At 34.9% G+C, this 27,278-nt stretch overlaps 1 protein-coding gene across 3 annotated transcripts in view; it reads left to right on the top strand.

The window, feature by feature from the left end:
• Positions 1–27,278, top strand: part of RPS6KA6 (ribosomal protein S6 kinase A6) — a 121,822-nt gene that overhangs the window by 22,127 nt on the left and 72,417 nt on the right. For all 3 annotated transcript variants that reach the window (XM_037027897.1, XM_037027875.1, XM_037027886.1), the window contains 5 exons: positions 3,409–3,468; positions 11,978–12,094; positions 18,826–18,907; positions 19,823–19,903; positions 20,701–20,780. In XM_037027897.1, coding sequence (XP_036883792.1) covers positions 3,424–3,468; positions 11,978–12,094; positions 18,826–18,907; positions 19,823–19,903; positions 20,701–20,780 — 405 coding nt within the window. In that variant the 5' untranslated portion in view covers positions 3,409–3,423. The remainder of the gene's footprint in view (positions 1–3,408; positions 3,469–11,977; positions 12,095–18,825; positions 18,908–19,822; positions 19,904–20,700; positions 20,781–27,278) is intronic.

The following is a 27,278-nucleotide window of genomic DNA, read 5'->3' as shown; positions in this document are numbered from 1 at the left end:
CCTTTTTCCTTTTGTTTAGAATAGTTTATTATGTTTTGGGGTGGCTTTCTTTAATTGTGTTCTTGCTGGTGTTCATTGAGCTTCTTAAAACTGTAAATTTATATCTTTCACCAAATTTGGGAAATTCTCAACCATGTTTTAATTGTTTTCTAAAGATTTTATTTATTTATTTATTTTTAGACAGAGGAGAAGGTAGATAGAAAGGGAGAGAAATATCAATATGTGGTTGCCTCTCGCATGCCCCCACCGGGGACCTGGCCTGCAACCCAGGCATGTGCCCTGGCTCGGAATCGAACCAGTGACTCTTTCCTTCACAGGGCCACACTCAATCCACTGATCCACAGCAGCCAGGGTGAAATTCTCAACCATTTTTTAAAAGCAGCTTTATTGAAACGTAATTTATAGAAACATACAATTTGCCCATTTAAAATGGACAACCTAATTGGTTTTAGTATATTGTCATATATGTACAGTCAACACTACAGTCAGTTTTAAAACATTTGTATCACATTAAAAATAATCTTTTTTACTTTTTAGCTGTCACTCACATCTATCCATCCCCCAGCCATAAGGAACCTCCAATTTATTTTCTGTCTCTAGAGTTTCTTCTTCTCAACATTTTATATGATTGGAATTGCCATTATTTATGTACCTTCTTATGTACCACCCTTTTTTTTTCTGGGATGTTAATGAGATTGATTTTAGATCTTTTTTAAAAAAATATTTTATTTATTTATCTTTAGAGGGGAAAGGAAGGAGAGAGGAAGAGAAACATCAATGTATGGTTGCTTCTCATGCATCCCCTGCTGGGAACTGGCCCCTGCCAGGAATTGGCCTGCAACCCAGGCATGTGCCCTGACTGGGAATCGAACCGCGATCATCTGGTTCGCAGGCCCGAGCTCAATCCACTGAGCTACACCAGCCAGGGCTGATTTTAGATCTTTTATTATTGTTCCACATGTCTCTGAGGCTCTGTTGATTTGCTTTGGATAATTTTTCACTTTCTTGTTCATATTGGTTAATTTCTAATGATCCGTCTTCAAGTTTACTATTGCAGTGGTACCTTGGTCCTTGTTAATTCGTTCTGGAACTTGAGATGAGTGCTGAGACCAATGCGTACTGAACAATGAAGCATTTTCTCTTGCCTGATGGCATGGTGACTGATACAAGTTCTAGCCAAGTGCTGTGAGTCCTGAGCAAGCACCGAGTGCTGAAACTTTTTTTTCTCATAAAAATGGTTTGATGAGTTCTGAAGCTGGTGAGTAATGAGGTGCTACTGTACTTCTGTCATCTCCATTTTTTATTGAGCTCATCTAGGATTTTGTAAATTTCATGTATATTATTTTTAGTTCTACAATTACTTACATTTGATTCTTTTTATAGGTTCTGTTTCTCTGCTGATAACTTTTTATTATTTCATTTGAGTGTGTTTTTCACCCAAAAGAGCATATTTATATTGTTTTCTTAATTCCTTGTTAGATACTTCAGTATGGAGTTATTCTGTAACTGAAGCCTATTGATTTTTACTTTTTTGTTGTTTTTCAGCAGAAAATCTACCTGGGTTGATCAGGGCTTTAATGTTTTACCTCACCCTCTCTGGATGATGGTTCCTGTGTTAATTAGACTTTGAGTGTTTGTGTTAGTACCCTGCATGTGCCACTCAGTGCATGTGCTAATTCAGTGGCTAGTCTGAGGCTTAAGCAGTGCTTGATACTGCAGTTCATTTTCCAAAGCTTCGTTAGGTGTCTTTGGTTCTATTCCACAGTTTGTACTTGACACCAGGACTCCTGTCTCTTCATAGAGAGAATTAGGGGATCTCCTCCCATTCTATCCTCCCCATGATTTCTTCTATGGATTCTCCAGTTACCATGGACCCTTTATTGTTGTTCATCTGACCAGAAATGTGAGTTTCTCTCTGGGCCTTAGCCTTTCATGCTGTCACACAGCTTTGCCCTTTTGGGGCTGGCCTTGGAGTGAAGTGAAGGAGAGAGTGAAAAAAAATAACAGTGATTACCTCCATACTTTTGTTATCCCATGGGCCTCTTTTCTGGTTCCTCTGACTACAGAGATGTAGGTCTTATCTTGATTAGGGCTTGTTTTGGACCAGGATCAGGAGTTAAAAAGTGAAAAAAAAGTGGGGAAAAATTGGGATTCTTATGTCCACCTGCTCAAAGTGCATCTTTTCTTGGTCCTCTGTTCAGAAAGTGGAATTTCTGTTTGAAATTTTTTATGCCCATTGTAGAATGCCATGAATCAGTCTTTCTTTGGGTCAAAGTCAGGAGATAAATGTAGAAAATAAACTCAAGCAACTCACTACAGTGCTGGTTATTCTTCGAATTTTGATCTCCCTCCATGAACTTCATGTTATTAATTAATTTTCAGAGTACTCAGGTAGTTCATTTTCTATTTTGTCTAAAGGTTTTAGTTTATAATCAGAGGAGGGATAGACCTGTTCCGTCTCGGTCGTCACTAAAAGCTTTGTTTAATTTAGTTTTCTCTTTTTATTTATTTGTATTTTTTACTTTTCTGTGGGCTCATAAATAGGCATTGGTAAAATTCATTCATTTATACTATCTTTCTGTTGCTTAGTTTTAAAACATCTTAGATCAGTGGTTAGTAGGCTTTTTCTGTCAAGAACCAAATAGTAAATATTTTAGGCTTTGTAGGCATAGGGTCTCTGTCAATTGCTCAACTCTGCTGTTGCAATGAGAAAGCAGCCAGAGATAATATGGAAACAAATGGATATCTGCATTTCAGTGAAAATTTATTTGCACGAACAGATAGTGGGCCACATTTGGCCCATGGGCCAGAGCTTATAGACCCTTGTTCTAAGTCCTCTACACTTACTCTTTCCTGAAGGACTGCTTGAAGAGTAAATATTATTACCTACTGAGCTTTGTATGTTAAAATATTTTTTCCACAACCACTTACATTTTTCTCCTACAGTTTATTCTTCTGTAGAGTAACTAAAAATTTAATAGAACTGAAAGAAAGGAAGTGGGTTCACAACAGTGTAATTATGTAAAACTCTTCCCATTCTAACTTGCTTTGAATAGATTCCCACAATAGATTTTTTCCTGTGGCAGTTTTCTCTCATCTCATAAATATTTGGTTGAGGACAGTCTTAATGAAAGTACACATGTCATATGTTTCATTCATCACAGTGAAGCTCTAAATAATATGAAATAAAACATTTGGCTCTGAAATTCAATGATCCTCATAGACAAGCTGGAATCTGTATTAATAATGTTCCTTTTCTAAGTACCCTCTGTATGTCCTTTGTTTTTTGTGTTTCAGTAAGTGTGGCTATTGTTAGATTGCAAAGAGAAATGCCTAGGGTTATATTTTCTTAGCTATTACTCTTGTTCTAGTACTCTTGAACTTCAGTTTTTGAACAATATTTTGCAGGTAAATCATCTTAAAATGGTTGATGAGCCAATGGAAGAGGGAGAAGCAGATTCTTGCCAGGTAAGTACTCGTGCTAATTTATTAATCTACATTTTTAGAATCAAAGGAAAGAGAGTAATTTGAAAGTAGAAAATCTGTCAGTTAAAGGAATTTGTTCAGGTACATTAATAACAGGCAAATCCAATTATTAATAAAACAATAGCAGGTCAAACTATAAGACAGATTTCTTGTCAGACACTCTTACACATGAATTTCTAAAACAACTTTATTCAGATATAATTTTTATGCCATGAAATTCATCCATTTTAGTGTAATGGATGAAATTTTCCCTTGCTAGTATATGAGTAACTGTATTGCTTAGATACATAATCTTCTGAATTAAATTTCATTCATATGTGGACTCTAAGACAAATGAACAAACGAAACAAAACAGAAACAGATTCACATAAACACAGATCAAACTGATGGTTGCCAGGGGGAAAAGGGTAGGGAGATGCGCCTAAAAAGGTGAAGGGGAATATAGTCAATAATACTGTGATAAATTTGCAGATAATTAGATTCAGTGAGGTGATTGCATTGTAAGGTTGAGTCACTATATTGTACACGTGAAACTAAGAGCAACTCCACTTAAATAAAAGAAATGAAAGGAAAAGTGAAAAAATTGAATAAGATAGTATTCATCTTTAGGGTAGAAAGGAGACATAACATGGAAACATTTACAAATATAACATGAGGTCATTTAAAATCAGTTTGCTTTCTTTCAAAAAGGATTACATCTAAATTGTTTTAGAAAGTTCTAATTAGTTTTAAAGAATGCTTAGCTATTAGGTTGTACTATGTGAGGCCTATATACTAGTCTCTAATTTTACAAGATCTGGTTTTACAGAGGAGTGGAGTTAAGATTTTAGAGAGGGTATGACTAAGGTAGACATCTCTGTTTATGTTGTTATTTTATGATTTTCATTTCTGTAGATATTTTCATAGAATTGCCGTTTTTTAAAGCTGTGAGTAACCTGAGATACAGTAGTTTAGTATCTTCATTGTATAGATAAATCTACTGAGAACTAGACAGCTTGTGACTTACACTAGGTCATAAAACTAACAAGTGGCAGAATCAAAACTTATGATTCAGTGTGCCTCATGTTAGGTCAGCCATGTATTGTGCAGATTCAAAGAAGCGGGAAATAAGGAGAGCACATTCCTTTCTTATTCAGTTGTGGACAAAATCAACTTTGATGTCCCCTTCCACACAAAATTGGTTCATAAGTGGATTTCCCTCAGATAGGAACCAGCTGAGGGATTTAAATTAGGTTTGTTCAAGACTCTCCTTTGAAATGTTCTATATAAAAATCAACTGTCTCTGCAGATAGTGGTGATGTTAAAGTAATCTCAGTTCTTTTTTCTACATTATTTTATTGTTCAAGTACAATTGTCTCCATTTTCCCCCTACTACTCCCCCCCCACCCCAGCCATCCCCACTTCCCACCCTGGATCCTACCCCCTTTGGTTTTGTCCATGTGTCCTTTATACATATTCCTGAAAACCCCTCCCCCTCCCCCATTATCCCCTCCCACCTCCACTCTGGTTACTGTCAGTTTGTTCTGTGAGTCTGGTTCTGTTTTGTTTGTTCATGTATATTGTTCTTTAGATACCACATATAAGTGAAATGATATGATATTTGTCTTTCTCAGACTGAGTTATTTTTACCTAGCACATTTAAAGGATGGGATATGTGGATTTTAATTAGGAGAAGAGGCATTGGACAGACATTTTTATTTGGAAGACTTGCTTAGGTTCAGTGAAATTAACTGAAACAGAGTACAGTTGTTTCATAACTGTGAACATGTTTTTTAAGGTGGTGATCCAGGTTTATAATGATCTTCATCACTGCTGAAACTGAAGTGCCTTCTTAAACATAAAAATACTGTGTTGTGCTCAATATATAAATCACATACTTGGAGGGGACCTTAAAGATCCATCTGACATAACCAGTTTGTTATATGAGAGCACTGAAGTAGAGTAATTTCTGATTTGGTGAAGGCTGCTTCACTTACACATGGCAGAGGTAGGAACAAAATTAATAAAGTCTATCGACTCTTCCAGCCATGTTCTTTTGGCTAGAGAAAACTTCCAAACAGTATGTTTTTGTTATAATCCATTTTTTGAAAACTACATTCATGATATGTGATAAAAACTCAGTTAACTATAATATTAATAAGAGTATACAGTCTGATGTTTCTTTTGGTACACGTATATTATATTGCAAAGGTTTATACAAATATGCTATACTTTAAAGTAATTTAAAAATGTCAGCTACAGCCCATCTGTATTTTCATTTAAAAAATTTCTTTCATCTTCTGTCACCAAGTATTTCATCCCTTTTACCCTTTACTACCCGCCAATCCCCTTCCCTCTGGTAACCACCATGCTGTTGTCTGTGTCTATGCGTTTTTGTTTGGTTTTCTTGCTTGTTCATTTGTTGCTTTCAGTTTTATATCCCACACAGGTGTGACATGATATGGCTTGTAACTTTTTCTGTTTGACTTATTTTGCTTGGTATAATCTCCTCAGATACATCCATGCTGTCGTAAATGGCAGTGTTGTATCCTTTCTTATGGCTGAGTAGTATTTCACTGTACTACATGTACAGTGAAATGAGTATACATGTACTACATCTTTATCCAATCATCTGTCAAAGGACACTTTGGTTTTTTCATGTTTTGGCCTCTGTGAATTATGCTGCAATGCACATAGGGGAGCATGGATCTTTGCAAGTAAGTAATTTCAAATTTTTGTGTAGCTACCCAGAAGATGGGTTGCTGGGTCATATGGTAACTCTATTCTTAATTTTTTGAGGGACCTCCATGTTGTTTTCCATAGTGTGTATACCATTTTATTCCTACCAACAGTGAATGGGGGTACCTTCTTTGTAATTTATTACTTCAGATCTTATATTTAGGTCTTTGATCCATTTTGAGTTATTTTTTTCTTATGGGAACAAACTATAATCTAGTTTCATTCTTTTGCTTGTGGCTTTCCAATTTTCACAGCACCATTTATTGAAGAGGCTTGCTTTTCTCCATTATGTATTTTTGACTCTTTGTTGAAAAATGATTTGTTCACTTGTATGTGGGTTCATTTCTTGGTTCTCAATTCTGTTCTATGGTCTGTGTGATTGTTTTTCTGCCAGTAACATGCTGTTTTGATTTTTGTTGCTTTGTAGTATAATTCAAAGTCAGTGTGATACCTCCAGTCTCATTCTTTTTTCTCAGGATTGCTTTAGCAATTTGGTGTCCTTTGTAGTTCCATACAAATCTGATGATTTTTGTTCTATTTCTTTAATACATGTCATTGCGATTTTGATGGGGATTGCATTAAGTCTGTATATTGCTTTGGGTAATGTGGATATTTTAACTATGTTGTTCTTCCAATTCAAGTGCACAAAATAGCTTTCCATTTCATTGTGTTTTTTAATCTCATAATAATGCTTTGTAGTTTTCAGTATGTAGGTCCTTTACAGCCTTTCTTAATTTTATTTCTAGGCATTTTATTCTTTTTCTTCAATTGCAGAAGGAATTGCTTTTTTCATCCTTACTCTGAAATTTCTTTGCTAGTGTATAATAATGTAGTTAATTTCTGTACATTGATTTTTGTATTCTGCAACTATACTGTATTTGTCAGTTGTTTCTAATAGTTTCTTTGGTGGATTCTTTAGCACTTTCTATATACAGAATCATGTAGTCTGCCAGGAGTGACACTTTTACTTCTTAATTTTTAATTTGGATACCTTTTATTTCTTTCTCTTGCCTATTTGCTCTAGCTAGGATTCCCAGCACTGTGTTGAGTAAGAGAGGTGAGAGTGGGCATGCTTGTCTCATTTCTTATCTTAGAGGAAAAGCTTTCAGTTATGCACCATTGAGTATGATACTGCCTGAGTGTTTTTCATGTATGGCCTTTATTGTGTTGAGATACTACTCTTCTGTACCAATTATATTGAGTGTTTTAATCATAAATGGATGTTATGTCTTACCAAATACTTTTACTGCATCTAATGATACGATAATATTGTTTTTCTCATGATTTTATTAAAGTGGTCTGTTATGCTGATCTAATTGCATAGGTTGAACCATACTGGTGCTCAGGAATGAACCTCACTTGATCATGATGTATTAATTTTTTAGTGTATTACTGTATATGATTTGCTAATATTTTGTTTAGGTTTTTTGCATCTGTATTCATAAGATGTTGGTCTGTCACTTTAATTTTGTGTGTGTGTCATCCTTTCCAGGTTCTGGTATCAGGGTTGATTTGACCTCATTATATATGTTAGGAAGTATTTCCTCTTCTTCGGTTTATTGGGGGAGTTTGAGGAGGATAAGTGTCTAATCTTCTTTGAATGTTTTGTAGAATTCACTAGTGAAGCCATCTGGTCATGGACTTTAGTGCTTTAGGAGGTTTTGATGGTTGTTCCAATTTCCTCACTGTTGATCAGTCTATTTAGATTTTCTAATTCTTCATGATTCAGTCTAGGAGGGATATATATTTCTAGGAACTTATGTATTTTTCTTCTAGTTTATTGAATTTGGTGACATATAGTCTTTCATAGTATTCTAGTGCAATTCTTTGTATGTTTGTGATATCTGTGGTAGCTGCTTCTCTTTCATTTCTGATTATTTATATGTGCCTTTTCTTTTTTTAAGTGAGGCTCACCAGGGGTTTGTCAAATATATTAATCTTTTGAAAGAACTTGTTTTCCATTTTATTAATTTTTGTATAGCTTTTTGGTTCTTTATTTCATTTAATTCTGCTCCAATTTTTATTATTTCCTTTCTTCTACTAACTTTAGGCTTCTTTTGTTTTTCTTTTCTAGTTCATTAAGATATAATGTTAGTTTGTTTACTTGAGATTTTTCTTGTTTCTGCAGATAGGCCTGTAGTGATAAAAACTGTCTTATTACTGCTTTTGCTACATCCCTAAACTTTTGATATGTGTGTTGTTATGCTCATTTGTCTCTATAAAGAGGAAAGTAACCTATAAAAGAAAGGCCATTAGATTATCATCAGTCTTCTCAGCAGAAGCCCTACAAGCCAGAACAAAGTGGAACCAAATATTCAACCTACTAAAAGAGAGAAACTACCAGGCAAGAATAATGTATCCAGAAAGATATTCTTTGGCTATGAGGAAGAAATAAAGACTTTTTCAGACATACAGAAGCTGTGGGAATTTATCACCAGATGTCCTCTACTGCAGGAAATACTCGAGGGGAGTTATTGTACTTGAAACAAAGACCAAAATGTCACAAAAATATGAGTAAGATCACAAAAATTCTCACAGTGTAAAAAGGAATACTATATGGCAACTAAAATATAAAAGGGATAGGGGTAAGGGTCTGAATTCGCAAAGGAGGATGGAGATGAAATGCATTCAAAAGTAAGAGGATTACGATATATATATATATATATATATATATATATATATATACATACATACATATGAAACTCTTTCTCATAAACCTAATTGTAACTACACACACACACAGAAAAAACAAAATTGAGACACATAACTTTTAAAAAAAGAGAGAGGAAATGGGAAAAACACAGAATACCACCCAAAAAAAAGCAACAGACAGAAACAATGAAAAGAACAAATGGAGGCACAGAGCTACCAGAAAACACAAGATAAAATGGCTATAGGAAATCCTCATACATCGATAATCACCCTAAATGTAAATGGATTGAATTCACTGATGAAATAGGCACAGAGTAACAGACTGGATTTAAAAACAAAACCCAACCATATCCTGCCTTCAGGAGACACATCTGAGCTGAAAAGACAAATATAGACTCAAAGTAAAAGGGTAGAAAATTATTGCTCTATAAGCAAGTGTAGGTGTAGCCATAACTACATCTGACCAAATGAATTTCAAGATAACAAAGGTAACAGAAGACAAAGATGAGCATTTTATAATAATAAAGGGGACAGTACATTAAAAAGACATGACACTTCTTAATATATATGCATCCAGTCAGGGAGCACTGAAATATATGAAGCAACTACTAACAAAACTAAATGGAGAAACTGATCAAAACTCAGTCATTTTAGGGGACTTACATACTCCATTGATAGCTATAGATATATAGTTCAGACATAGAATCAATAAAGAAATGTCGACCTTTAATGATGCATTAGGCCAAATGGACATAATTGACATTTACGCAGCCTTCATCCTAGAACATCAGATTATACATTCTTTTCCAGTGTACATGGAATATTCTACAGCATAGACCATATGTTAGTCACAAAACTAGTTTCAAAATTTAAGAAGGGCATTAAAATGTTCAATGTCACTAGCCATCAGAGAAATAAAAATTAAAACCACAATGAGGTTTCATCTCACACATGTCAGAATGGCTGTCATCAATAAATCAACAAACAAGTGCTGGCAAGGTTATGGAGAAAAGGGAACCCTTGTACACTGCTGGTGGGAATGCAGACTGGTGCAGCTGCTATGGGAAGCAGTATGGAGTTTCCTCACAAAACTAAAAATGGAATTTCTGTTTGACATAGTTATCCTGCTCTGGAAATATATCCTAAAAATCCCACACCGCCAATCAGTAAGAATATATGCACCTCTGTGTTCATAGCAGCATTATCTGTTAATAGCCACAATCTGGAAACAGCCCAAGTGCCCATTAGTAGATGAGTGGATAAAAAATTTATGGTACATTTGCATAATGGAATACTATGCAGTTATAAAAAGGGAAAGAACTCTTACACTTTGCAACAGCGTGAATGGACCTGGAGATTATTATGCTAAGCAAAATAAGCCAGTCAGAGAAAGACAAGTACTGTATGATTTCACTGATATGTGGAATATAATAAACAAAATAAACTCAGGTGAGGGGTGGGGGGACTGGAAGAGATTAACCATAGAACATATGCATATATGCATAGCCCATGAGCACAGTCAACAATGAGGTAAAGACCACAGGGGAAGCAGGGACTGGGTGGAGGGGGTCAAAGTTTAAGAAAATGGGGGACATCTGTAATAGTGTAAACAAGAAAATAAAAGAAGTTTGAAATCATACCAAGCATATTTTCTGAACACAATGCTTTGTAATTAGAAATGAACAGCAAAGAGAAGTAACCCCCACCTCCCCACACATATGTGGAGATTAAACAACATACTACTAAAAAATGACTGGGTCAAAGAAGAAGTAAAAGATAACATCATAAAAGGTTCTTGACTTTAAAAAAGGTGAAAATCAGTCTCATAGCCACTTAAAAGGGTCCTGTGAAATGCTATATTGATGTATAAAAACATCCACAGTTATTGTTTTAGGGTTGATTCTCCATATCTGACTGATTAGTGGTCCCTATTAAGTAAAGATACCATTTCTCTGACTAGATACCCCTCTCGAGAGGGTGAATGTCTGACTACCTGTGTAACATGGAAGTTATTTTAGGTATCATGAAGCCTACCTAGCTTACTTTGGACTATGCTCTTGCTCAGTTTGGCCAGGGTCACAGTTGATTAGTCCATTCAATAAAGGGTAAATTTATTGAGAACATTCTTGCCATCCAGCCCACAATGATATGGCACAGGGTATGGCAAAAGTAGGTTTACAGTTTTGCTTACATGAACCCCAGAGTTTATTCTTGTATTATTTTTTTATTAATTATTGTTATTTTTCATCTGAATGAGTGTGAGCCCACTTTTGCAACATCCTGTATCATGGAAAGCTATCAGGACTTCTAGGCATTGTGGTAAACTAGTCATGTGAACTTAAACTCTAGATATCAGTTTTCTCCTCTGTACAGTGAGAAGGTTGGATAATCTGCCCCAGCTCTTATTTTGTGATATGTAATACAGGTGAAGTCTTTTTTTTATCCTAGCTATTGTGCTTCTCTAGTGACAAGCATTGCACCTTGCTTGACTGTAGTCTTCACAGAGGAGTGGAGTGCTGCACACGCAAGGCAAGAAACATTCCCTGGGTGGTTTCCTTTCTGCCTCAACCAAGTATTAGGAAATCTGGCACATAACTTATATAGAGTGTTTTAATAAAAATAGTGTTTGGGCTTCGCAGATTGTGTGTCTATGCCATATTTTTCAATGATGTGGCTAATTGGACATTTAATTATTTATATGTTGCTTAAAAGGGTTTAGAGAATACTATTTAAAAGAAATCTTGAGGTTTACACTTATTTGCCATGCTCTACAGTTTACAAAGTTTTATTTATTTTTTGACTTTCTCTGCATCTACCTCATGAGTTACATTGCGGTGAGGGTCTCTTTGTTCTTTGTTTTTCTTATAACTAATTGGAAAGAAAGGCTGAAGCATAGATTTTATTTCCTTTTACTTGCATGAAATTATATAATAAGGATGTTGGTGGTAGTGTATGTTTGTTAGGAAACAGGGAAATGGGAATAACAGTAGCCTGTAAAACTCTGTGCTAGGTAGAAGGAATTGGATATTAAATTATGTATTTCCGGTATGTTTTCTGCCTCTAAGCTTATCATAAGATGCTGCAACTGGATATGAGTATTCTTTGGATTTCATTTTTGCAGGATGAAGGAGTTGTTAAAGAAATTCCCATTACTCATCATGTTAAGGAAGGATATGAGAAAGCAGACCCTGCACAGTTTGAGTTGCTCAAGGTTCTCGGTCAGGGATCCTTTGGAAAGGTAATGAATGTTTTTTTCCACATTTGTTTCTCTTCTAAACACTTAGCCAAAAAGTGTGCACATAGAAATCTGTTAATTGTACAGTTTCTGTACTTATCAAAGGATATGCACAACAATAACTTCCTAATTTTACTCATTTTATTTCCATTGTATTTTTGGTCCCATTTATTTATACCTCTTTATAACAATCAAAGTTTTCCAATCCCCTGAGCTCATGTATCTCTCTAGAACAAAATATAGCAGGCTATTTATTAGCTGTCTAAATCAAGGTAGTTTGGTTTTGGTTAAAAAAAAGTTCTTTCCCTGTTCACATGCTAATATGATCACAGCTCATTCTCTCCTGGAGATTTCATCCATGTTCCTTAGCTCTATCACAGAAGTCAGAATGCATGTATCAATTTATGTATAAATGCGTGAATTCATCTATCATCTGCTAGATGTGTATAAAGTATAGCTAGGATAGGTACTGAATAATAATTATTATGTGAACCTCCTTCCTTTCAAGAAGCTTAAATTTCATGGGAGAAAGCAAAATTGAGAAACATCATCTGTGACACTTGTTATTAAAATTGTTTATTACATGCTCAATGGCATGTGATTTTTGAAAAAGAAGAATGTAAGTCTGCTTCCTGACTTTTGTGTACCTAACATCTAATACACAAAAATCATTGCAGACACATAGTAACAGCCTTTAGGAAAATGTCAACAAAAATAATTTTTTAATTATTTATTTTTATTGCTTATGCTATTACAATTGTTCCTGCTTTCCCCACCTCTACTCAGCCCCACTCTCTCTCTTCCCTAAGTCAATCCCCATATTATTGTCTGTGTCCACGTAACAACAACAATTTAAGGGAGAAAGAGAAGGAGAAACTACTAATTTTACGGTGGCTGAGATTTCATTTCAAAGGTAGAGAGTAAACCAATGGAGTAGTGGTGATTTATTATGCTCCAAAACATTTTAAAAGAAAGATACTTATTGAATACCCAGTGCATGCCAAACAGTTGCTAAAGCAGTATTGGTTAATATAAAATAGACATTAATTGTCTTAAAGTATCCCAATGTCTATATGGTACTGATAACAATTAAAGTATAGAGAAAAATTTCCAGGACACAAAAAGGACAAATTATAGTGGATTGTAGTTCAACAATAAATTGGTACAGGAGACATATGAAGACAAGGAGATAAGACTCGAATAGCTGTCCTAAAACTAGAAGGAGCTTTTAAAATATTGTGTGTGTTGGGGATGTTTATAGAATTGACCCTTAGAGTAGGTATGTGCATTCTGCACACCTTTACTTTAAAAGTTTTTAAAAATATAATACTCATTTAACTATTTACATTATATTTCTGTAATATTAATTTTAGAATGTAGATGAAATTCTTTCTCATCCCAAATGTACAGCTGCTTAAATATCAACATAAATAAAATCATACCAGGCAAATATTTCAAGCCATTAAAAGTAATTGTATATATTTATTTACATGTATATTTATTTATATCCAGCTTTATTTCTGAAAGCATTTAATACTTTTATAGATGAATGGTAAATAAAATAAAATAACTAGAGGAGATGATGGAAGTGAAAAAATTAGACCAGGACAGATTAGATGAAGCCAGAAATATACTCTGTTGTTCACAAATGCATGGCATAAGAGCCTGTACATCTTCTAGAAGTGGGACAAAAATATAAATGAAGATTTAAAATTTTTGGCAGCCATTAAAAAGAAGCTGATATGTTTAACTGAATGATTATTTGACAGTACCTTCAATGTACAAGCAGATCAAACAGACCAGAGAAGTTTTTCTCATGGGTCTTCTTTATGAGGAGAATACAGTATAATGTAATGAAATGTCTTCAATAACATCTTCAGTTTAAATATAGCAACATTCTGACAAGATGTCAACATAGTCCTTAAATTCAGGAAACACTCAGCTTTGTCTGTGCTTTAACAAGTATATCATAGAAGCCTTTGTAAAATCCCAAATATTAAAGTACAGAATAGTGATCTTTATGCAATTCATCAACCAAAGAAATATTAAGGAGGTAGCTTTTTTTCTTCCCAGCATGTGACCATGCTTGCTTGTCAGTATTACATCATTTGTGTAGGCATTGTATGGGTGTGACTTGTTATATGCTGAACCTATTTAGGAATTTGGCCAAGGCTATGAATCAGAAAAGTGTAGGAGCAATTCCAAGAAATTTTGGGCTGCAGCCTTATTTAACTTTTTATGCAAAAGTTCACTGTTAAAACACAATAAAAGGAATTTTAGCCTATATAAAGTCTTGAAGCATTAAATATCTTTATAGTCCATTTAATAGGGGAAAACTCTATTGTAATCATTTGTAAAATTGTTCTTTAAGGAAGCATGTGTTATCATGAAAGATGAATATAAAATTTTGTACTAAATGCACTAAGTATAATGCTATCATCATTTATGTTGTGTGGATTGAAATGTAGTATACCAAACAACTTACATTAATTATTTTAAAACACAGTAACAAATGGGGGGGAGTGCTTCATCAATAAAAAGCTTATGTATGGTTAAAGAAAACATCAGCAAAACGAAAAGGAAATGAACTGTATGGGAAAATATATTTGCAAATTATACCTTGGACATGGGTTTGATCTCCAAAATATATAAAGAACTCACGTAACTCCACTCCAGGAAGACATACAACCCAATTACAAGATGGGCAAAGGACCAGAACAGACACTGAGGAGGACATAGAGGGCCCAAAGACACATGAAATGATGCTCAACAGTACTAGCCATCAGAGAGATGCAAATCAAAACCACAATTAGATATCACCCCACACCTGTCAGAATGGCCATCATAACCAGATCAACAAACAACGAGTGCTGGTGAGGTTGTGGAGAAAAGGGAACCCTAGTGCACTGTTGGAGGGAATGCAGACTGGTGCAGCCACTGTGGAAAAGTGTGTAGCATTTCCTCAGAAAACTAAAAATGGAACTGCCTTTTCACCCAGCAGTGCCACTGCTGGGATTATACCCTAAGAATTCTGAAACACCAATTCAAAAGAACCTAAAACACAATGAAATAAAGCACATGAATACTTGTTTGAAATTGTAACACTAGCCTTCCTTGTATTTCACATGCCAAGGCATATGTAAACAAAACATACATTTTAACATCCTTGGATTATACCATTTTTTGGCTTTTGTGGTAGTAGAGACTTTAACTACAGGACTTAAAATGAATTTTTGAGAATACTAAACTCTTCTCCTGTTGAGTAATTGATTCATTATCAAAAACTAGCTGAAAAAATGTTTCTATCTTAAAATTCCTTGTAGTTGTAGTTTGTCTTTAATTATTATTAAAGCTGGGTGTTTTTTAAATTGTCTTCCACAAACCCTGACTAATTCTTAATGGAAAATATAAAAGTCAACTTCTGGACAAGATGGAGGTGTAGGTAGACATACTTTGCCTCCTCACACAACCAAAAGAAGGACAATAACCAATTTAAAAATAAAAAATAAAAAACAACCAGAACTGCCAGAAAATTGAGCTGTGTAGAAGTCTGACAACCAAGGAGTTACAGAAGAAACATTCATCCAGACTGGTAGGAGGGGCAGAGATAGGCAGCCAGGGTGGGGAGGACTCATGACAAGGTGGCAGATGGAGGACCAGGCAAAGCTGTGGCTGGCGCAGCTGGCATTCCCACATTTACATGCAGATAAACCATGAGGAACAACTGGGGAGCAAAATAGACCACGAAACCCAGCATTCTAGCACAGGGAAATAAAGCCTCAAAACTTCTGATTGAAAATACCTGTGGGGGTTACAGTGGCAGGAGAAACTCCCAGCCTCACAAGAGAGTTCTTTGGAGAGACCCACAGGGTCCTAGAACATACACAAAACCACCCATCTGAGAATCAGCAACAGGAGGACCCAATTTGCTTCTAGGTAGCAGAGGAAGTGACTGAAAGTCTGCGGAGAGCTGAAGAAGTGGTATTGTTCCCTCTCAGACCCCTCCCCCACATACAGCATCACAAAGCATCCATGTGGATTGCCCTGCCCAAGTGAATACCTAAGGCTCTGGCCCTTACTATGCAACAGATATGCTGAGGGGGAAAAAAAAGGCCCAAATGAAAGAATAGATCAAAGCTCCAGAATAAATACAACTAAGTGATGAAGAGATAGCCAACCTATCAGATGCAGAGTTCAAAACACTGGTAATCAGAATGCTTACAGAAATGGTTTAGTATAGTTGCAAAATAGAGGAAAAAGTGAAGGCTATGAAAAGTGAAATAAAGGAAAATGTACAGCTAAACAACAGTGAAGGGAAGGAAACTGGGACTCAAATCAACAGTTTGGACCAGAAGGAAGAAATAAACATTCAACCAGAACAGAATGAAGAAACAAGAATTCAAAAAAATGAGGAGAGGCTTAGGAACCTGCGGGACAACTTTAAACATTCCAACATCTGAATCATAGGGTTGCCAGAAGGATAAGAGGAAGAGCAAGAAATTGAAAAGTTATTTGAAAACAAAATGAAAGAGAACTTCCCCAATCTAGCAAAGGAAATAGACTTCTAGGAAGCTCAGAGAGTCCCAAAGAAGTTGGACCCAAGGAGGAACACACCAAGGCACATCATAATTACATTACCCAAGATTAAAGTTAAGGAGATAATCTTAAAAGCAACCAGAAAAAAGGACACAGTTACCTACAAAGGAATGCCTGTAAGACTATCACCTGATTTCTCCAAAGAAACCTTGCAGGCAAAAAGGGGCTGGAAAGAAGTATTGAAAGGCATGAAAGGCAAAGACCTACATCCAAGATTGCTCTATCCAGCAAAGCTTTCATTTAGAATGGAAGGGTAGATAAAGTGCTTCCTAGATAAGGCCAAGTTAGAGGAGTTCATCATTATCACGTCCTTATATATGAAATGTTAAACTTATCTAAGAAAAAGAAGATTAAAAAATATGAACTGTAACATGACAACAAACACAACTATCAACAACTTAACAGAAAAACAAAAACAAGAGTGAACTAAGCAAACAACTAGAACTGAAACAGAATCACAGAAATGGAGATCCCATGGGATGGGAGAGGAGGGGGTGGGAGAAAAGGCACTCCCACATAGCATAATTGGTAGGTATGAAGTACATGGCGGGTGGGTTAAGAATAGTATAGGAAAAGTATATCAAGCAGCCAAAGAACTTATATGTACAACCCATGGACATGAACTAAGAGGGGGGAATGTAGGTGGGAAGAAGTGTGCAGTATAGATTGGAATAAAAGGGAGGGGGAATGGAACAACTGTAATAACATAATCAATAAAATATATTTCAAATAAAGAAAATATAAAAGTCTGTATTACCAAGAGAAATGTATATTAGAATAACTCACTTATTTCTGTTGTGGGCAGTTTCCAATAACTGGATTAGAATGAATTAAAAGAAACCTCTCTGATCAGGACAGGTATGTTTTTAGATACAGTAATTGGAAGCCATGCAACTTCTGTAGTTGATCATCAGGAAAAGAGCTGAGTGACGTGTGTTTTTTTTTTTTTTTGCTAGGAAAGTTTATCCTTAATATCTCAAAAGAATAAATAACGTTATGAACAAATAAACAGTTACTTCTCTAGTCTGTGAATGATGGCAACACATGAATAGGACTTGCTAGAGTTGGAGCCCTGGCTGGTATGGCTCAGTTGCCTGGAGCATTGTCCTATAAATGGAAAGGTTGTGAGTTTGGTTCCCAGTTAAGGTGCCTATGAGAAGCAACTGATCAATATTTCTCTCTCCCATCGAAGTTTCTTTGTCTCCCTCTCTTTCTCCCTCTCCCCTTCCTTTCTCTCTAAAATCAATCAGCATGTCCTCAGGTGAGGATTTAAAAAAGAAGTTGCTAGAGGTGGGGAGGCATGTTCACGCAGTGAACAGGCTATACTAATTATTTTTAAACCCCCATTTTACTAATAACTTATAAAACTGTAGTCTATTCATATTTATCTCTATAACAGGCTTTTAAAAAGTTAGCTTTCCATGAGTCATAATATTCTTTAAGCTTGATTGGTAACTTTAGAGAGTTTAACTTTCATTTGTTTATTGAGCTAATTTGTCATCATGATTTTAAAAAATATTTATTAATTTTTAGAGAGGGGAAGAGAAGGAGAAAGAGAGGGAGAGAAACATCAACGTGTGGTCGCCTCTTGTGTGCCCCCTACAGGGAACTTGGCCTGCAACCCAGGCATGTGCCCTGACTGGGAATTGAACCAGTGATGCTTTGGTACACGCGCCAGTGCTCAATTCACTGAGTTATACCAGCCAGGGCTCATCATGATTCTTTTTACCAACCAGATAGATAAGAATTGCACTTGATTTATTATTAGAAATTAAAATGCCTGGTAACTTCTAGAATGGACCAATAAGGAAGTAGAAATCATGATGTCAAATTAACAGTCACTACAATGGTTTTTCTGTATTAAATTAACAAAATGGAGCTCCTTTAGCTTAATTATTTTTTGTTATTTATCTATTTACCATATCATCTATTTAATTTTTTACAATAGTATGTATGAAAGTGTGGTTTAATAAATGAATAAAAATGAGAAAGTATTAACTAAGAGTATATAATTTATAGGGAAATATATATATATCTTTATGAAATTTAAAAACTATAAGGACATATGTGTGTGCTAATATATGTACAGCAAAAATGACTTGAAAGTAAATTTTACTTTTTAAAAATTCTCCTATTAGGTTTTTCTTGTTAGAAAGAAGACTGGTCCTGATGCTGGGCAGCTCTATGCTATGAAGGTGTTAAAAAAAGCTTCGTTAAAAGGTAGAAAATTAGAAAGCTTATTAAAATAGAATTTGGTAAAGCTTGTTTTAAGAAATATGCTGTGTATTGCTCGTGCAGGTTTGGTAGATTTAGTTTCCTTTTTTCTTTTTAAAATTAAATTTATGGGGTTGGCTTTGGTTAATAAAATTGTATAGGTTTCAAGTGTACAATTCTGTGAGATAGCACCCAAAGTCAGATCTTCCATCATCATATATTTCACCTCTTTACTCTTTACATCCTCCTCTCTGGTAACCACCATATTGTCTGTGTCTACAAGTTTTTGTTTGTCTTATTTGTTCATTTGTTGCTTTCAGTTTTATATCCCACATATAATTAAAATTATATAGTTCTTGTCTGACTTATTTTTTTCCAGTTAGTAATCATTACAGTTTGTAGCTAGGAATTGCTATTTCTAGGGTTGAGATGTTTTAATTTAGTGAGAGTATACCTTGATTAAAATTTAATGCTATAAAAAGTGACACATTTTATTAATATGAATTTATTTTATTAAGTGATATTCTTTTATTTTCTTCTGTTCCATCTGTGTGGGTATTACCTATTGACTGCACAACTGCCTGCAAACACTTTTTATGCATCATTTTGTAGGCTCTGATAGAAATAGCACTGTGTGCAGTTTTAATTACTAAACTCATTTGAACAATTAGAAATTAATACATAATAAATGCATATTAGTCATATACCTGTTTATGTCACTTTAATCCATCTTGAGATCTAAACTAATTTATTGGCATTCTGAGAATAAGGTAATTACTGTTAAGGAATATATACATTTCAAATTTAGGTACTTATAAAGTTATATTTTATATTTTTATTTTCTTGTGTGATGAATTTTTATGAGATCTCTATGGAAATTATATACAATAGTAATATATTCTAACCCTCTGTAATTTTTAGTTCGAGACAGAGTTCGGACAAAGATGGAGAGGGATATACTGGTAGAAGTAAATCATCCATTTATTGTCAAATTGCATTATGGTATGTAATCTCTCTTTTTTAACTTTATTTATTTTATTTTTAGAGAGAGGGGAAGGGAGGGAGAAAGAGAGGGAGAGAAACATCAATGTGTGGTTGCCTCTCACGTGCCTCCTACTGGGGACCTGGCCTGCAACCCAGACATGTGCCCTGACTGGGTATCAAACTAGTGACCCTTTGGCTCACAGCCCATGCTCAATCCACTGAGCTACACCAGCCAGGGCACAATCTCTGCTCTTAAGAAATTTATAATTATGCACAATACAGACATGTGAACAAATTATACAAATCAAATGGAGTACCATAAGAGAAATATAAATAAAGTACAGTGAGATCTCAAAGTAATAGCAAGTAATGATGATTGGGAAGAGGGTTAGGATGCTGTAGGAAAATTTGAAAAATATTAAATCATTAGTAGTGGAAAGTTTAATAGGTAAAGGAAGGAGGCAGCATTTTGGCTGAGCTTGAAAGAATTACTACATTTTCAATAGATGGGGATGCAGAGTTCAGCATAGCAGTATAACATGATGTTCAATAAATCAAGAAAACTGAGGGTAGCAGAAGTTTCTGTGTAAAGCCATACCCAAAGTTGATTATGTTCTGGGAAGGGTTTTATAGCTATTTTAACAGCAAATTTAATTTTGACAGAATGTTATCCAATAATAGACCATATGAGTAAATGCTTAATTGCCATATTGTGTTTAGTGCTACAATTCTAAACATATATGCTAATTTAAAAGTATACTAAGCTTTTTAAGACTTTAAGATTGTTCTGTTACTACATTCTGTTTTCTGACTAGCCTTTCAGACTGAAGGGAAGCTGTATTTAATATTGGATTTTCTCAGGGGAGGCGATGTCTTCACAAGATTATCCAAAGAGGTATCTGTTTGTTAATCTTTACTATATTGTCTTAAAACAAAGCTAAAAAAATTGTTCTTGTTTTTCCCTATAGAAAGTTTAAATTATAATTATTCTGTTTTTTTCCATTGCATAGTTCTTAGTGCATATGCCAATTAATGGCATTTTCTGTGCCTGTTATTTAGATCATCTCAGTGTGCTACTCATTATTCTCTTAGGCTCAAGATCAATTAAATAACTGGATGAAACATAAGGGCAAGCCTAGATCTTTCTCTACACAAGCTACCAAAATGCCTCTGGGAGTAGTATTTAAATTATTTATATTTAAAACATTTTATGGTAGTATAATTGATACACAATAAACTGTGTGTATTAAAGCACACACTTTCATAAATTTTCACCTTTGTATATACCTATGAAACCATCATCACAATAAAAATAATTAGCTTATCCATCATCCCAACAGTTTTCTTGTGCCTCATGATAAAGCTTTTCTGTTTGGTTTGTATTTTCTAGGACATTATATAAATGGAATCCTATAGTATGTATTTTTGTCTGACTTATTTCACTCAGCATAATTATTTTGAGATTCATCTGTGTTGTTACATGTACCAATAGTTTAATCATTTTTTTATTCCTTAGTAATATTCCACTGTATGGATACATCACAACTTGTTTATTCATTCACTTGTTAAGCAATATTTGACTTGTTTACAGTTTTTGGTTATTACTAATAAAGCTGCTACAAATAGTCACATGCAAGTGATTGTATCAACATATGTTTTCATTTTTTATGGTTGAATATCTAGAGTATAATGAGTAGGATATATATATATATATGTGTATATATATATATATGTATATATATATATATATATATAGTTTTTTTATTGTTCAAGTACAGTTGTCTCCATTTTCCCACCACCACTCTTCCCTGCCCCAACCACCCCCACCTCTCACCCTTAATTCTATTCTCCTTTTGGCTTTGTCCATGGGGTCCTTTATATATGTTCCTTGATGACCCTTCCCCTTATACTTATATATAAATAAATTTATAAATATATGTATGTGTATAAATATATTTTCATAGTTTGCATTAGGTTTTATTCTTGGTGTTATACATTCTGTGGGTTTGGAAGGATGTTTAATGACATGTATCTATCATTATAGTATATAGAGTAGTTTCACTGTTCTAAATATCCTTCATGTTCTACTTATTCATCTTTTTTTCTCCCCAATTGTGAGTGGGTTATATAGTAGATGTATGTTTTAACTTATTGTAAAGACACCAGTAAACTGATTTCCAAAGTGGTTATGTAATTTTTACATTCCCACCAGCAGCAGCATGAGTCTCAGTTCCTCCACATCCTTGCCGGCGTTTGGTGTGATCAGTCTTGTTTTCATTATGGCCGTCTCATAAGCATGTGCCAGTGCCTTGTGGTTTTGAATGTTATTACCCTAAAGACGAACGATGTTGAGCATCTCTCTGTGCCCTTATTTGACATCAGTGTATCCTCTTTGATAAAAAGTCTGTTTAAGTCTTTGGCCCATTTTGGGGGGATTGTTTCTTACTAAGTTTTGAGAGTCTTCATATATTTTGGGTGGTAACTCCTTCATCATATATGTTGTTTGCCTGTATTTTCCTCTGGTCCATGGTTTGTCTTTTTATGCTCTTTAACAGTGTCTTTCTAAAAGCAGAAGTTCTTAATTTTGATGAAGTCTGGTTTATGTATTTTTTTGAAAAAACTTTAATACAAATATACATGCAGGAAAATGTGAATGTCCTCCTTAGCCCCTAATTCACTTTCATGCCCACTTCACAGGCTTTTCCTACTTCACAGTTTGTTGTTGTTATTGTTGTTGTTGATGATGAAACTGTTACAGATGTCCCCTGTTTTTGTCCCCTTTGCCCACTTCCATTCAGCCCTCACCCCACTCCTCTGGCCTTCACCACACTATTGTCTGTGTTCAAGGGCTATGAATATATGTGTTTTTAATGAATTATGTTTTGATGTCCTGTTTAAAGAATAGTTGTCTAATACCATGTCACAAAGATTTTCTCCTCTTTTATAGTTTTAGGTTTTATATTTCAGTTTATATACCATTTGAATTCATTTTTGTACTGGTAATATGTATGTGTTGTACTAAAGTGCTTTTTTATGCAAGGTGGAACAAAAGTAGGTTTACAGTCGCTTGTGTGGAAAATAACAATAATGAATCAATAATAATACAAGAATAAACTCTTGTATTATTATTTTGCATACTTACAACTGTGAACTTACTTTTGCCCATCATGTATATAGATATTCATTGTTCTACTACCATCTTTGGAAAAAACTGTGTTTTCTTCACTGAATTACCTTGCATTTTCATCGAAAATCAATGGACTAAAATATGAAGGTATATGAGGTCTGTCTAGAAGATAGCCAGCTGTGTACTATGAAAAATAGAGACATTTATTAAAGAAGACACAAGATACCAGAAGCATTGTACAAAGGACAATGACACCTCACTCCCCTTCAAAGTAGCAGCCCTGGGACCTCACACAGTTCTCCCAGTTGCCATCAGCTGCCCTGTTGTATTTTCCTGAATCTCATCAATGGTCTGAAGTTTCTTCCCTTTCAAAGGTGATTTTAATTTGGGGAAAAGCCAAAAGTTATAGGGGCCAAATCTGTGCTGAAGGTGGGCTAAGTCACCTAGGTGATTAGATGTTTCACAAAAAAACTCTACATGAGACATGATGCATGAGCAGGCACATTGTTGTGATGAAGCTGCCAATCACTAGTTGCCCATAGCTGTGGCCTTCTGAATCATCTCAATAATTTCTGTGGAGGAATCCTCAAGCTTAACACAAATTTGATGCAGATTCATTGCTCTACTTGCTCAGTCATTTTGAATGTCAAAGCCACAGTACACATGCTCACTCAACGGTGTCTACCACCACCACTGACTGGTACAGTGAAGTCACCGTTGTTCACGCATGAACATTCCAGTCTACTCTCTTTGCTGCCAGGTTACATTGATGTCACACAAATCATTCTCATTATATTAACAATGGACTTTCTCTGGACAGACCTCATATTTCTAGACACTTTACCTATTCATCTTTCTTTATACCAATTATACATTTTAATTAACTTTGTTGGTGTGACATGGGTTAATAAATTTATGTAAGTTTCAGGTGTACAGTTCTGTAATGTATCATCTGTGTATTGAACTGACTGTTCACCACCCCAAGCCAGGTCTCTGTCCATCACCATTTATCCCCTCTTTACCATCTTCAACCTTCTCCTATCCCCTTTCTGTCTGGTAATTTCCATACTGTTGTCTGTGTTTATGAGTGTTTTTTTTTGTTTTTTTTTGCTTAATCCCCTTACCCTTTTCACCAAGTCCCCTAACCTCCCCACCCCAATACCTATAAGTCTGTTCTCTATCTCTGAGTCTGTTTCTATTTTGTTAGTTTATTTTGTTTATTAGAGTCCACATATAAATGAAATATGGTACTTGCCTTTTTCTGACTGGCTCATTTCACTTAGCTTAATGCTCTTTAGGTCCATCCATGCTGGACCTAAAATTTCCTTCTTTTTTATGGTCAAGTAGTACTCCATTTTGTAAATGTACCACAGTTGTTTTATCTACTCATCTACTGATGGACACTTGGGCTGCTTTCAAATCTTGGCTGTTATAAATTACACTGCACTGAACATAGATGTGCATATATTCTTTCAAATTAATGTTTCAGGTTTCTTCAGATATATTCACGGAAGTAGAATCTCTGGGATATGAGGCAGTTCAATTTTGAATTTTTTGGGATAACTCCATACTGGTTTTTGCAGTGGCTGTACTAGTCTGCATTCCCACCAACAGTGCATTAGGGTTCCCTTTTCTCCACATCCTCTCCAGCACTTGTTTATTTATTGATGGTGGCCACCTGACAGGTGTGAGATGATATCTCACTGTGGTTTTAATATGCATTTCTCTGATGATTAGTGATGTTGAACATTGTTTTCTATGTCTATGGGCCATCTGTATGTCCTCTTTGGAGAAGTGTCTATTCAGGTCCTTTGTAGATATTTTAATTGGATTGTTTGTTTTCTTGGTGTTGAGTTGTATAAGTTTTTAAATATATTTTGGAAATTAATTTCTTATCAGGTGTATCATTGGCAAGTGTGTTCTCCCATTCAGTAGGTTTTCTTTTAATTTTGTGAATGGTTTCCTTTGCTGTGCAAAAACTTTTTTGGTTTGATGTAGTCCCATTTCTGTATTTTTTCTTTTGTTTCCACTGACTGAGAAAATCATAACAAATATATCTTCCAGAAATGTCTGAGATTTTGCTACCTGTTTTCTTCTAGGACTTATATGGTTTTCAGTCTAACATTTCAGTCTTCAATCTACTTTAAGTTTATACTGTGTACGGTGTAAGAAGGTGGTCTAGTTTCAATTTTTTTTGCAAGAATCTGTCCAATTTTCCTAACCCCATTTATTGAGTAGACTATCTTTACCCCATTGTATGTTTTTGCCTCTTTTCTAAAATATCAATTGACCATAAAGGTGTGGGTTTATTTCTGGTGTCTCTATTCTGTTCCTTTCATCTATATCTCTGTTTTTTGCCAGTACTGTGCTGTTTTGATTACTGTAGCCTCACAGTGTAGATAATAGCAGGTAGCATGATTTTTTCCAACTTTATTTTTCTTTCTCAAGATTGCTGTGGCTATTCAGGCTCTTTTGTTGTTCCATACCAAGTTTTGGAAGATTTTATCTAGTTATGTGATATAAACCATTAGTATCTTGATAAGAATTATGTTGAATCTCTTGGTTGCTTTCAGTTCTATGGACATTCTTATGAGGCATATTATTCCTTTCAGTAAATGCAGCGTATGCTTCCACTTATTTGTATCTACTTCAATATCTTTCTTAAGTGTCTTACAATTTTGTGAGTATGGTATTTTACATCCTTGTTTAAATAATTTCCTAGGTATTTTATTTTTTTGATGCAGTTATAATGGGATTGTTTTCTTAATTTCTCTTTCTGACAGTTCATTATTGGTGTATAAAAAAAACATCTGATTTCTGGATACTTATTTTACATCCTGCTACTTAATAGAATTCATTTATCAGGTCTAGTAGTTCCTTGGGGGAATTTTTAGGGTTCGCTATGCACAATGTCATGTCATATGCAAATTATGTCTCACTCCTCCCTGCACTGCTGCTTGAAACAGTCTTTCCCAGTAGTGAGCTAGGACAGGTGTAGGGCTTATCTCGTTTGTTTCCCATCTGTTAGTATTCACTGTCCTTTTGTTGCCTGATGTTTAATGTATTGAGAAGCGTCATTTCACATATTTTTGTCCTGTTCTTTACTGGTTTCAGATGGGAAAGTAAATCCTGTCCTTGTCTACTTCATTTTGTTTTAAAGTGGTAGTCTGGGGGTAGCACTTTAATTGGGTGAATGTGGTTCAACATCTCACTTGCAGAATTAAACTGTTGAGTGTGGGAGAGCTACTGTTCATTCCCAGAACTTTGGAACTTGCTGTTTTAAAAGAAGTGTGCTTCTGGGATCCTACCTAGTGTTAAGTGGCTAAGATCTCTGGTTTATATGCCTCCCTCTAGTGCAGACCATGCCATGCATGCACATAGACTGTGATCTTGGTATATTGTTTACTATAGAGCAGAATTTAGTTTGTGGTAGTGTCTGTCTAGGGCCCCCTTCCAAGGAGGGTCTTTAAAGGACCTTGTTAAAAGCTGGTCCCAAGACATAGAGGGACAAACAGGTATAACAAGGCTCCAGTATTCATGAACTCTTTAGTTAGAGTGTAGAACTATCAATAATGTGTTTGAGAATCCTTGTAGTCATTTCTAATTTTCTTTTAAACTCTTCAGACCTCCATTCTCGATGTGGGACTATCTAAACCCATACTAGCACAGAGATGCAGTCAGTAAGTTTTGATTCCTAAGTCTGGAATATTAGGTAAGAGCAAGCATTTTAAATGCATTTCCCAAAAGACAATAAATTAGTATATTCATTGAACAGGCTTTGAAAAATGATTTAATGGTTACCTCTATAGACAGCTTATTAATAAGTTGTTTATTGGTTATACTTCACTTGTGTGTTCAGAAAACTGTTATATCATCCAAAATGAGGACTTATTATTTATGCCTTAGAATGAGACTTTTAAAAATTACATGTTTTACATGTTAAAGAATTTTATAATGTGCCTCGTGTATTTTAGAGTGAACAGTATCTCCTTAAATTTCTCTTGTGCAAAATACACATGTACAGAAACACACAAAAGTCTTAGGTTATGCCCTACTTTCCTAATATAAAGAAAATGTATTGGAATAAGTGATTGATAATGGTAATGTTGCCAGTTCTTTAGTTTATAGGCTTAAGAAATTCCAAACAAATTTCCAATAGGAATTTTTATTTGTTTGAAATTGACAGAATGATTTTGCCAGCTTTTCTGGAAAAGTAAACAAATGGAAAGAACTAAAACATTTTAAAAATAAAGAATACTCTTTTCT

The sequence above is a fragment of the Sturnira hondurensis genome, unplaced genomic scaffold (genome assembly GCF_014824575.4).
Source record: "Sturnira hondurensis isolate 20B ecotype Veracruz unplaced genomic scaffold, ASM1482457v3 Scaffold0001389, whole genome shotgun sequence".
NCBI classification, from domain to species: Eukaryota; Metazoa; Chordata; class Mammalia; order Chiroptera; family Phyllostomidae; genus Sturnira; species Sturnira hondurensis.
This window is presented reverse-complemented; position numbering and strand designations above follow the sequence as displayed.